Source organism: Lampetra fluviatilis, chromosome 20 (genome assembly GCF_964198595.1).
Source record: "Lampetra fluviatilis chromosome 20, kcLamFluv1.1, whole genome shotgun sequence".
Classification (NCBI taxonomy): domain Eukaryota; kingdom Metazoa; phylum Chordata; class Hyperoartia; order Petromyzontiformes; family Petromyzontidae; genus Lampetra; species Lampetra fluviatilis.
The window spans coordinates 6,507,499-6,520,405 of record NC_136294.1 but is presented as its reverse complement, the minus strand read 5'-3'; the positions used below and the strand labels follow the sequence as shown (position 1 = coordinate 6,520,405).

At 42.8% G+C, this 12,907-nt stretch overlaps 1 protein-coding gene across 7 annotated transcripts in view; it reads left to right on the top strand.

Annotated features, from left to right (window-relative positions):
- LOC144937908 (gamma-aminobutyric acid type B receptor subunit 1-like) overlaps positions 1–11,484 on the top strand; it is an 84,698-nt gene extending 73,214 nt beyond the window's left edge. For 5 of the 7 annotated variants that reach the window (XM_078865505.1, XM_078865509.1, XM_078865508.1 and 2 more), the window contains 5 exons: positions 1,467–1,560; positions 2,084–2,211; positions 6,888–7,016; positions 8,833–8,973; positions 10,537–11,484. In XM_078865505.1, the coding sequence (XP_078721631.1) occupies positions 1,467–1,560; positions 2,084–2,211; positions 6,888–7,016; positions 8,833–8,973; positions 10,537–10,671 (627 nt within the window). In that variant the 3' untranslated portion in view covers positions 10,672–11,484. The remainder of the gene's footprint in view (positions 1–1,466; positions 1,561–2,083; positions 2,212–6,887; positions 7,017–8,832; positions 8,974–10,536) is intronic. The other 2 variants (XM_078865507.1, XM_078865506.1) reach the window with 1 other exon arrangement.
- Positions 11,485–12,907: the final 1,423 nt, after the last annotated feature.

The window sequence follows — 12,907 nt, the reverse complement described above, 5'->3', positions numbered from 1 at the left end:
GCCGATGGCTAACATCGCAACACAGTTGGTGGCATGAGCAATTTAAATTGACGGAGGCCCCCTCATTAGTAGCTCCTTGGGGTGTGCTCACCAACCTAACATGGCTGGGCATTTAAATGTCAGACTACAGGGCAGGCACTACTGAGAGCCTGGGTTGACATCCCAGTCTGCTCACTTGGAATAACCTAAGGCCCTAAACTTTGTTAGTTGATGGTTATCAGCCTGTTCACCAATGACTGCACACAAAAATAGCGTGCAATTGGATGTTTAAAATTTGTATTGCTGCTCTCCAACTAAAGTTGAAAGTGTCAAACTATTAGCTGTGTATGTCTGTCTGCAACGGGCCGGCATGATAACTCTTATAAAGATCATCCGATATATTTAGTGTTATGTATTTTCAGTTTTACATCGAACTCGGACCCATATTTAACATGCGTCCCTGCTAATTAACATATGGCAGCTCATCAACATTGGTTCAAGATAGCCTCACTCTGCTGATGAGACACTGCATGTCGCAACCAGTCCAGAGTTTAGCTTGAATTGAACCAATGCTGCAGAAAATTAATTGTCAGAAGGCAGTTTGGCCAATGGGATGTGTAAATACATATTTTACTTCATATCTGGAGGGACAGACATGGGGAAGATGTATTGTCTGCTTATTTATTTTGTTAACAATGCAAACACAACTTTAGTATAAAGTTGTGATGCTATTGGAGGCGTCCTCCAATAGTGCTAAAATTGTGGCCTACGGACAATAACTCAAAAATACGATCCAATGAAGAAGAAACAAACTTTAATGCAAAGTTGTGTTGCTATCAAGAACTTACTCAACAGAAGACCGGCCAAATTGATCAAAGGATTGCCCGTGACCTTCATCACAAGAAGAGCAGGCCTCGCTGTCTCATCGCAGCCTCCTGTGCCACACACGCCTGGCACGAGCGCTGCCATGATTACCCCATAATTAGATATTACCTAGGACAAACACGTTGGAAATACATTACAGAATCTATGCATGCTTTTTTTTGTCCTCCATGTTTGGCGTAACCTAGCTCAGAGGACCTTTCTCCTCCGGTGGGGGCAGCCTGGCCAAATGTGCTTTGAAAACAGCGTGAATGGGAGAGCTGTTTAACAACTGACTAAGAGAGGTCCATTGGGGACATGTCAGACGTATTTACACAATGTTTTACAATGCATCATTATATTCGGAAGATGATCCCACGCCGCCGGAAGGAGAGCTTCGGAATGATCGCCTTTTTGTCGCATGTGTTTGTGTATTTACTCTCAAACACACCGGTGGGCTTGAAGGAGTAAACTAATTGCCACGCGTTTTGTTTACGTGACAAACCTTACTGGCTGTGTCGGGTGGTGGAGGGTTACGACACATTTATACCTGCGCGATCTAACCCCCCAAAAAAACTTTTTTACGAGAAAATCAAATGTATATATCTCTCTCTCTCTCTCACCAGGATTTCATTCAAGAAAAGCGAGAGGGCGAAGAGGATATTTACATCTGGTCCAGGTTGGAGCACTGCAGCTCGTTCAAGATCATGACCTGGCTCGGCGAGTCACGCATTTGCACCGCAGAGGCAGTGGCAGGGAGTGGGCGGCGAGTGTCTTTAATTTTGTTTTCATTCAACGCACTTGCTGAGAGTATGCGCAACGAAACGACACCGCTAAGCGTCGTATGCGATAATAGTCAAACATTGGCATGCATGCTTACACACTCACGCCCGCTGCACTATAGAGTCCTCTGGCTCACTATAGAATACTTTAGAATAATTATCGCATTATAGAGTCCTCTCACTCACTATATAGTGATCTAGAATATTCTCGCACTATAGATTACTCTCGCTTACTGTAGAATACTTTAGTATACTCTCGCTCACTATAGAGTGATCTAGAATATTCTCGCACTATAGATTACTCTCGCTTACTGTAATCGCTCACTATAGAGTGCTCTGGCTCACTATAGAATGATCTAGAATATTCTCGCACTATATAGTACTATGGAGTACTCTCACAATAAAATGTTGCTTTTGCCATCGCCCATTCGTTATTTCGAACGTGTCGCTTGCTGTCGCAGGTGTTTTCTACGGCTACAAAGGCGTGCTGCTGTTGCTCGGAATATTCCTGGCGTACGAGACGAAGAGCATGTACGCAGAGAAAATCAACGACCACCGTGCCGTGGGCATGGCCATTTACAACGTGGCGGTGAGCACCTCCGCGGGGTGGGAACGGCTTCCTCGCACAGGGTTCTAGCTTCCTCGTGGAGAGGGCAGGGGGGGTCCTGGGTGGCACGTCTGTAAGAGGAAAAAATGAACATGCTTTTTGTATTATTATATTTCAATAGGAGGTGCGGTACAGAGCACCAAGCACGATGTAGGGAGGAGGAAGGGGGTGGTGGGGGTTACAGAAACTCGGTGGACAGAAGTCCCAAACGCAGTGCTTCCTGAGTTTAGAGATGGGGGGGGGATGAGGGGTGACTGTGTGTGCTTTTATGTGGGAAGGGGAGGGTGAGGGGAAAGGAACTTAAGATAGAAAGTGGAGGGAGCGGTGTTGGGGGGATAAAAATGAAAGGGAGGCGCACTTAGGAAGGAGTAACTTGAACATGCTTGGTGAACTGGAAAAAGAACACACTTAATACCAGAATAAGAATATGTATTCATACTGGAGGAATCCAATGAGTTCAAAGGCTCCTTTTCACAGATGGCCCAGTAGGAGTGAGTCAGAACATATATCTGTGGGACCCTTTCGCCAGTATCAAGATATTTTAATGATAAAGAAAGGCTGTATTACCCTTTCTGGCATAAATACAGGCGTTAAGACATTTGTGCAAATATTAATGTTTGCACATTCATGTTTGCATGCTAGTGTGGTTAATGGAAACTCCATGCCTTATAATAGGCGTCTATTTGGTGTTTGCCCATCTTAACACCTGTGTATATGCCAGAAAGAATACAACTTTTTTTTATCACACAATACTTAATATGCAATGGGGATAGAGGTTTTCCTATGAAGGGTGGTTAATACAAAAATATATTATCATTTGAATCCATTTGTCAAGCTACTGCTTGAAGAAAGCCTCCCCATGCTATGAGACCTCCTTTACCAGTGGCAAAATATAGTAGTAGGTTTTTACCCTTTTAACTGGTACAAAACTGACACCTTTATACAAGGCATCATGTTTGCAATAACCACAACACAAGTAGTCAAATACAAACAAAAAGAAACAACTCTGATAATGATAATAATATGCACTGTCCTTGAAGTTGATTGGTCCACACCCGAGACAGCTTTCCTTAGAGCCTAGTCTCCATTGGTGTTGGACCAGATGACGCCATAAGGCGTACAACTAAAAAACAGCGCACTATCAGAGTATTGAGAGCTCGGGGTAAGCATTGACACTGAGACCTCCTTTACCCGTGGCAAAATATAGTAGTAGGTGTTTACCCTTTAAACTGGTACAAAACTGACACCTTTATACATTTGCATTTGACTGCTTGTGTTGTGGTTATTGCAAACATGATGCCTTGTATAAAGGTGTCAGTTTTGTACCAGTTTAAAGGGTACCCATGCTGTCGGTCATTGAGGTGTTTTGGCCATACTTCACCACGGTGGTCCGTGCAGGTCAGCGGAGGGGCCCAGCAGTGGTTCAGACATCGCTCGCCACTGATAAAAGCCGTGGCCACGATTCAAATTCGGGTCGCCGGGTTAACGCTAACCGCTGTGCCACTACTCCAAACAAGGGGGCGGGGGGGGAGTTAAGTTGCCTTGTCTTCGTGTGAAATAAGTATAACCCGTAAAAACAAAGTTTTTCACTATAAATCCTTTATATGCGTGGCGGCTAGAGTCCTCTCGTCCTCTGGCTTGAGATGGCTGCCACCTATGGGTCAGATGATTGTCTGCCAGTATTAAGCAATTGGTAATTAAATATTTAATTTGTTTTCCCTAAACAGTGTAAAATTTTGGAAAAAATTTTTTACGAACATTAATTGTCTCGCACAACGTGTCTGTGTGCAAAATGTCAGCTCGATTGGATCACGGGAAGTGGGTTAAAAACGACCGAAAGATTTGCACGGTCGTAAGCAAGCAAGCACGCAAGCACGCAAGCAAGCAAGCTAGCGAACTTAATATAAAGGATTTAAAAATAATCACGTATTAAATTTCGATTTAAAGCTTTCGTGACTGCAGGGATTCATCTTCTTGATTCTTTCGGTAAAGTCACGTAGAATGGAAATAATAAAATAATAAAAATAAAACATAATAAAATAATTCTCACGACGTTGCGGCCACAACGCAAGCAGCCGTCCTCAGGTGAATAACAGGTCTGTCGAGAAGACAGAGTCTGAATGTCTTCTCGATAGACCTGTTCTTCACCTGAGGACGGCTGCTTGCGTTGTGGCCGCAACGTCGTGAGAATTATTTTATTTTTATTATTTTATTATTTCCATTCTACGTGACTTTACCGAAAGAACCAAGAAGATAATCACGTATTGTTACGCTTTCTGGAGGTGTTAAGACGTTCCAACACCAAATAGAAACCTTTTGCAAGGAATCAAGTTCGCATTAACCACACGTACTTGTGGTGAACATGCAAACAAACGTGCTCTGACAACAATACACTGGCATTGTCTTTGAAACGGATTGCCTTACACCAGAGACGGCCTTCTTTCAGGCCTCGTCTCACCAGTGTCAGACCAGAGAACGCCAAAAGGCGACCCTTACAAAGACAACGCACTATGAGAGCATTTACAGCTCGGGTTGAGCAGCTACAAAATGGGACCTTTTTTTGCCTGTATCGTGTTACCCTGGATGCGAACTTATGGTGCACCGCCGACTTGCGTGTTCGCGTTATACATCATCGAAATATGGACGTCAGTGGTAGTGACTGATGGGCTCGATGGTTGTAATAAATAGTGGATGGACATGTTGCGAGAAAGTGCAGCATATTGTGGCATTTCATCACTGCAGTATATCTTAACCCTTATTGTGACTTCATGAAGCCAGCGCTCGCAAAATGCTTTTCATAGACATCCACTCATGAATGTCGCATGATAAAATATTTACAGCAGTGTGTGCCTGAGTGTGTGCGTCTGTGAGTGTGTGGGGAGCAGTAGTAAAGTGGTTAGCACATTGTGCTACGAACCTAGTGACCCGTGTGCGATTCCACCATCGGTGATGAATGTCTGAATCAGTCCTGCGCCTCCCTTAAGTCGATTCGGCCTTAAACTACTATTTGGTGTGGTGTGTAAACACCAGCACTGGAGAGACAAAGGCGGCCAGGCGTGTTGTTGGCCACCCGCTCCCTTGTGGTATACCGTAGGTGCTTGCTAACAGCACTTGCCCCAACAGTCTGTTGAACTCTATGTGGGAGATTCTAGATTTGAAGCTTTCGTGACAGCAAGGATTCATACTCTTAGGTCTTTCGGTAAAGTCACGTAGGTAAAACATAAATAATAATAAAATAATAGAAATAATAATAGAAATAAAATAATAAATCACGACGTTTCGGAGGCAACACAAGTCTCCGTCATCAGGTGGGACCGTCACAGCTAGATTCACCTGAGACAGTAAATCTATCTGTGACGGTCCCACCTGATGACGGAGACTTGTGTTGCCTCCGAAACGTCGTGATTTATTATTTTATTTCTATTATTATTTCTGTTATTTTTTATTTTTTCCCTACGTGACTTTACCGAAAAATGTATATGTGGGAGATCTTTGTTTTCTATATGTAAAAATATATAGGGTAAAATAAATATATATAACACAGGTGTTAAATCTAGTAAACAATGTAAACATTGAAACAGCCTGGAATTAACAAAACTTCAATTGAATGAAATATAAAAGTGACTTCAGTTTTTAAGAAAGTAATGCACTGTTTTTGGGGCGGTGGTGGCGTTGTGATTTGTGCGCTACGCTTTGAGCCTGACAACCTGAATTCAATTCCCAACAAGTAAACCCGTAAAAACAAAGTTTTTCACTATAAATCCTTTATATGCGTGGCGGCTAGAGTCCTCTCGTCCTCTGGCTTGAGATGGCTGCCACCTATGGGTCAGATGATTGTCTGCCACCATTAAGCAATTGGTAATTACATATTTAATTTGTTTTCCCTAAACAGTGTAAAATATTGGAATTTTTTTTTCACGAAAATTAATTGTCACACACAACGAGTCTGTGTGGAAAATGTCAGCTTGATTGGATCACGGGAAGTGGTATAAAAAACGAGCGAAATATTTGCACGGTCCTAAGCAAGCAAGCGAACTTAATATTAAGAATTTAAAAATATATTCGCCTGTGGAGGACGCGGGGATCGATCCCGCGACCTTTGGCATGGGAAGCGAGGGCGCTACCAACTGCGCTACTCCGCCACGGCCCGTGGAGGGGTTACGCTGTGGGCTCTTACACTGTGACGTTCAGCCAAAGCCATGAATGAGTTCTATTTGAATATATGTAAAATAATTTTTTTTTGCCTAAAAAGTGTAAAATTTTGGGAATATTTTTTCACGAACATTAATTGTATCGCACAACGAGTCTGTGTGGAAAATGTCAGCTCGATTGGATCACGGGAAGTGGGTTAAAAAACGACTGAAAGATTTGCACGGTCGTAAGCAAGCACGCAAGCAAGCAAGCAAGCGAACTTAATATAAAGGATTTAATTACAGCCAACATCTGTGGTGAGCGATATGAAAACCGGCTCTGACCGTTGTATTGAACTATGAGCATATAACCACCATAATTCACACAGCATGGGGAGGCCTTCATCCAGCAGTGGATTGACAAAGGGTTATAACTTAAGTTGCAGTAGATATAATAATGCACCCCCCTCCCCCCCACAAATCAGCATTGCCGGCAGATATGTGTGCACGGTCTTGTGTTGATTGCAGATTCTCTGCATGATCACTGCTCCAGTGACGATGATCCTCACGAGCCAGCAGGATGCCTCCTTTGTGTTCACCTCCCTGGCCATCATCTTCTCATCCTTCATAACCCTGGCTGTCCTCTTCCTGCCCAAGGCAAGCCTCTGTTCTCTGCGGGATTCTCACCTCCGCTCCCTCTCAGCGCTGCTGCTCAAATCCAGAGACGTGCGCTCGTGTGCGTCTCGCACACGGCATCTTCACAACAAATGACTGTGAAATATGAAATACAAGCAGGTTCACCACAAGCAAGGAATCTTGATTATGCAGCCATGTGGCTGTTTATAGAGCAGACGAGGCAATTTTAATGAGGCACTTCATGTCCATCAATTGGGGCTTGTGTTACACGTGGAGATGCGTTGGTATGATTTTGCACATTCACCGGCATTTGCAAAACCTCTTGCATTGCACATTTTACCAATACATATCGACCAATAAACCGATGCATGTATTGTTTGCTAATTTGCTATCCATCTTGCAGGAATAATGCGTAAGACCAGCTGACACAGGAAACTGGATGTTCTGTTCAGCTTTCAATGTTAAGACTTGCCCATCCATCTCCACCGTGCAGATCCATGTCAACGTGCAGAGAAGTGGCTGAAGTTGCAATAAATGTTTACAACTAGAAATATTTCTGAGCTTACAAAAAAAATGCTGACCACCATAGTGAGAGACCTATTCTCCAGTTATTACCATCAGCAATAATTATATTTTGGGGCTATGTGCGATATCCAGATGGCAGCGTGCTCAAATGCATGGTTCGTGATCAGAAGGGTGACAGTTGAAATCCTGGTCTGGTGTGGGCTCAGCTGGTCATCTTTCCAGGACCGATAAAATGAGTACCCCTTTGTGGGCAAATGTCACAGAGGTTGTCCCACGGAGAGACTCACCACTTGCGTGGAAGGTGAACCCTGACCCACTTTTCATGGGAAAGCACTGCAGTGTCAATTGGCACAGAAAGCTAAACGCAGTCGAAAAATATGTGAAGTCAAGAGTTTTCAGTTTACACCATTCGAAACTTGCTGTCAAAACGTGAAGCTTCATGCGATACAGCACCGAAGGGGGAAAAAAACAAGCTTGTTGAATTGTCCATGTTTTTGTATTTTAAACAGTTTCCATTGTATTTTACTCGCATTTTGCTGAATTTTCTGCTTAGACAACTGGCTATTAATGTGTTTATTAGTGCAGATATTTATCTGGAAAATCGCATACTTTTCCCAGTGCACTAAGACCCTTAAAAATACAGCAGAACTCCCAATAACCCGTGATGCAATAATTTGCAAATCCCTGCAATTCACGGATTATTGGCGGTACACCACTGCTCCCCGTAATTCGTGCCACACAGTAGCGGATTGACGACGCTATGTGGACCGAAAACCTCGTTCCATAGAGGTGGGCAGGGCTAACATGGAGCTGCAGACCTGGAGCTGCAGGAAAAATGATGAGTTAATTTATTTTTATATATACAGTACAGTATATAGCAATTTCTTTTTACATTGGCACAGGCTAGCTGTGCTGCCATGATTTGTTTAGAAGAAAATACTTTTTTTATACTTAGATATCAAGTAAAAACATTTTTTAACACAGACCCACATGGCAGATTTGCATCATTTGGTTCCTAGAACAAATTTGTAATCCACGAATTTATTGCCGTTTTCATTTATCCGCTGGTCGAGTGCCGCACTGTCCCTGTAATCCATGATTTTTTCACGGATTAATGATTTTGAGCGGCTAATTCTCCCTCTGCATCAGTGTGATTTTTTTTCCTGAATTCTAAGTCTATCATCCACGCTGGTCCTTGGATCACAGGATATATCAACACTATTATTATTATTGCTTTCTGCTGTGATAAAGTGAAGGTTTTCAGCCGGTCCGTAAGTTGTTGACAGTGCATTTTCTCACGGTTTTCGTGCAGATGCGGAGGATTTTGCTGCGGAACGAGCACCCGGCAGAGACCTCGGAGCCGTCCAACGTTCCATCCACCACTCCTGCAGTCGACGTGAAGGCACAGCAGCTGGAGGAAGAGAATAAGGAACTGCAGAAGCTCATAACAGAGGTACCGAGCGACAACCAGTGGGATCGGACAACTCAGATCATTGTCTTATTAGCCGACCATGCAGAGCAGGTGGCCGGGTGGCTCACAGATTAGAATGCTGAGTTGAGACTGCTTGAGACCCTGCGTTCTAATTCAAGGAGGTGCCTGTGAATAAACTAAGTTCTCAAGTGAAGTAAGTTGATGGTCTCAGCCCCGATCATCAATAACCGAACGACAAAAACCATCACATTAAATTTGATTGTGCACTTATTTCACTCAATTCCAGCTCTGAGAAATAAAGATGTTGGTTTAACTACTGTACAACAGACAGTCTCGGCGGGAAGGCAGGTAGGGAAGTGCTCACCCCTATGATGTGCACCAGAGGTCACTTGAAGAGATCTCACGCGTAGTTTTGTGATATCCGCTTCGACTGGCCGTTCTCTAACACGAGGGGTCACACTGCTCTCTGAGAGGTGACAATGGCTACTTGCATCTCATGGCGTGATGCCGATGGCGCGATCAGGATGAACGTAGGCAAAGAGACAAAAAATTGTTTTAACAAACTAACACCATGCTAGCCTCTTGACAAAAAACCATTAATGGCACTTTATGGCACTTCAATTTCGTACTGGCATGAGCAGTTGCGTTAAAGGAATAGGAACCTGCTCTTAGCTCAGAGAGAGGTTTTTGTTTTGCAAAAAGTTTAAAAAAAATCTATTTTGTAACCATGATAGCAAGTGTTCCCATCTGCTGTCCACCACCAGTCTTAAGCAATGTCCAAGCTTGACTGGTGTACTAATAATATGCTACTGTCATAATGTATTCGAATGAAATACATTTCGACGGACCATTAAATGTACAAAACAAGCTCTTTTTTTGTAGATGTCATTGTATGTGGCCCTCAAAGTGATGTCCTGCTCAAGTGAGCATTAAGGTGGTGCTCATCTCCCATGTCCAGCTCTGAGCCAGTGGCGAACATTAAACGTTCCTAATGCAGGGACGAGTCTATACCAGGAACAAACACTGCTCACTTCCCCACAAACTTCTACTCATTTTTATCAACCCTCGAGGAATGATGGGCTGAAGCAACCCCCAACCAGAAGTTGAACTTGCAACCTTATGATTGCGAGCTCTACCGCTGAGCCACCTATCCGTAACGTACGAGATTATTTGACCTTTATCTTTACCGGATCACCTTGGTTTACTCGTTCCTCGCCATGTCTTTAAAACTGCTTTTTGTGTTTAGTTTGTTGTCCTTACCTTGCACCTCCGATTAGCGCGGTTGGTTTCGTACGGTGCAAAAGAAGTTCAACACACATACAAACAAGGGCAATGGTGATGCTTCTGCGAACTAATGTTAATTTTCCATCGGCCAAGGCGTGCATTTTTTTTTCTTCGTTCAAGTGAGCAAAGCACTTTGGCTTAGTTCATTAGCGGACACTCAAAATACTGGGCCAGCATATGTGCATTAATGGATCTAGTCGGCAAAAAAAATGCCAACGGTAAGCGCTCGTGAAACTTTGACTGACGTGCCCCCCCCCCCGCCCCCCCATTATTTTCCCTTCCTCCCTGCCACTACTGCAGAAGGAAGAGCGGGTTCGCGAGCTGCGCAGGCAGATCATCGAGCAGAAGCAGCTGAGGGAGCGCAAGCGAGCGTCTGCGATCCGCAGCGGCGGCGCACACCTTGACAGCAGCTCCTCGAATGGAATACTGCACTGAGGAAAAGCGAGGGAGGAATATGGCTCGTGGGACAACAAACCAGCCCCCGTCTGTCACTTTGTTCGGCCGTTGTCGGTGTTGGTCAGTTTTTACAACCCCCTGATGCCCTCCCCCCAGTGGTAAACCCGCGGTTGTGTGCAGTCGCTATGCTACAGTGTCATAATTGGTTTGCGGCTTACACCGAACTCCTTTTTATTCTGATCATTGTCGGATACTCTACCTGTTATTGAAAGCACACTTACTGCTGTGATTGTATTATTGATTATCTGAACACTGGATTAATTTATTTAAGCTCAGCTCTGGAAGAAATCTGTTTTTACAAAACTGTGTTTCATACATTTGCTTCAGATGTAATTGATTATAATCTGCTCACTTTAACACCTGACGTTTACCGGCACATTTCAGAAATTGCACCAAAAGAGCCTTTGCATTTTACTATTGTATAATTTAATCTGTATGTGTATTTACGTTGGTTACCTCAATCTGGCTCAATTTTAAGGAACCATGTAATTATGTAAATTACAAGGCCCTCTTGTTGTTTTGCCCTCTGAAATATAGTTTTTTTTTAAAACATGTATTCAGGTTTCTATAACACTGCATGTAAATCTTAATTTTAGAACTTTCGTGACTGCAGGAATTATTATTTGGTTCTTTCGGTTAAGTCACGTCTAAAGATAAAATAATAAATTAAATTAAATAATAGAATACGACGTTTCCATTGCAACACAAGCAATCATCATCAGGTATAATTAAATAGCGACATAAAATCTAACCAGAAAACTATAAACAGACATATTAGCAGACAGATATCACCAAGATACATAGAGAGAGCAACACCTCTCTCTGTTACCTGTGTTGCTCTCTCTATGTATCTTGGTGATATCTGTCTGCTAATATGTCTGTTTATAGTTTTCTGGTTAGATTTTATGTCGCTATTTCATTATACCTGATGATGATTGCTTGTGTTGCAATCGAAACGTCGTACTGCATGTAAAGGTTACTACTAAAAAGTGAGTTACGGTTCTTTTACACTGTCGTTTTTTTTCCACATCGTTTTAAAGGGAGAGGTTTTCATCACTGCACGATAAACACGTTGGCCTGTTGGTAATTCTGAGAGGAACTAAACAACCATCGTGATATTGCCGGCTACATTGCGGTTTCTGAATGTAAGCAAACGACCCGGGGGAGTGAGTGGCGAAATCATTTAGTTTGTCTCGGTTCGGCCGTTTAGTTGTGAAGCAGAGGAACTTTTTTTTAAACTCAATTCTGGATGAGATAAGCAGTCCATTGCCAACAAGCTTGCGAATGGAGCTGTGGAGATAGGGAAACCCATATCTTCATGTAATAATGTGGAGTTTAAGTGTGTTGGTTTTCTTCTCACGTCGTTTTGGCACATTCGGTGGATTTTCACGATACCAGTATAATTACTAATCAGTACTGCGGTATGTAAAACATTTACAAAATGTTCACGAGAATTTGCACGATTCTTTCTAACATTTAGTAAGGCTGCTTACTTGTCATCAATAATAAGTTGTACTTCAAATGTTATTGCATCTCGAAATACAACTTTGTAAAAACGGTTTTTATTGATAATTGTGAAGAGATGAAAGCAGTGTTAACTTTCAGTTTTAAAATAGCATTGTCTAAGAAGTGCCAAGTCCAGTCGAGGAATACTGTACCATATATTATTATGTTACAATAAAACAATATACTATACTGTATGTACAATTTATCTCTGTGAAATACATGTTTACAAGACTCGGACAGCACACTCATGAACCTAAAAGTGTTCTTGGTCTTAAACACCTTCAAAATAAAAACCAGTTTTTTTTTGAAAATCAAATGTTGAAATATTTGCAATCTAATGGTTAAGGTGCAGCCCTGCAATTGCTTGCTCACGCCACTGCTGTCAGAAGCCCGCGATGGCCAGATGTCATCTGCCTGGCCTGGTATGCAGGAGGTCGTGGGTTTCGATTTTGACCCCGACACCTGTATATTTGGAGATTGCAGAACTCTTTCTCTTCCTGTGATCACGTGGATTTTTACTGGTAGAAACGAAGTGAACCAGCCTACAATAGATTATATCATCCGTCCGTCCGATGTCCGATTAGGTGTAGCAACATCGCCCCCTACTGCAAACACTTGGTAGGACCCTACAAAAACCTTTAGACTCAGTAAGGCTTTCCTGGCTAACCAAGTGTAACATTCTCTTATAATTCCCTGAGATAGTTTTTTA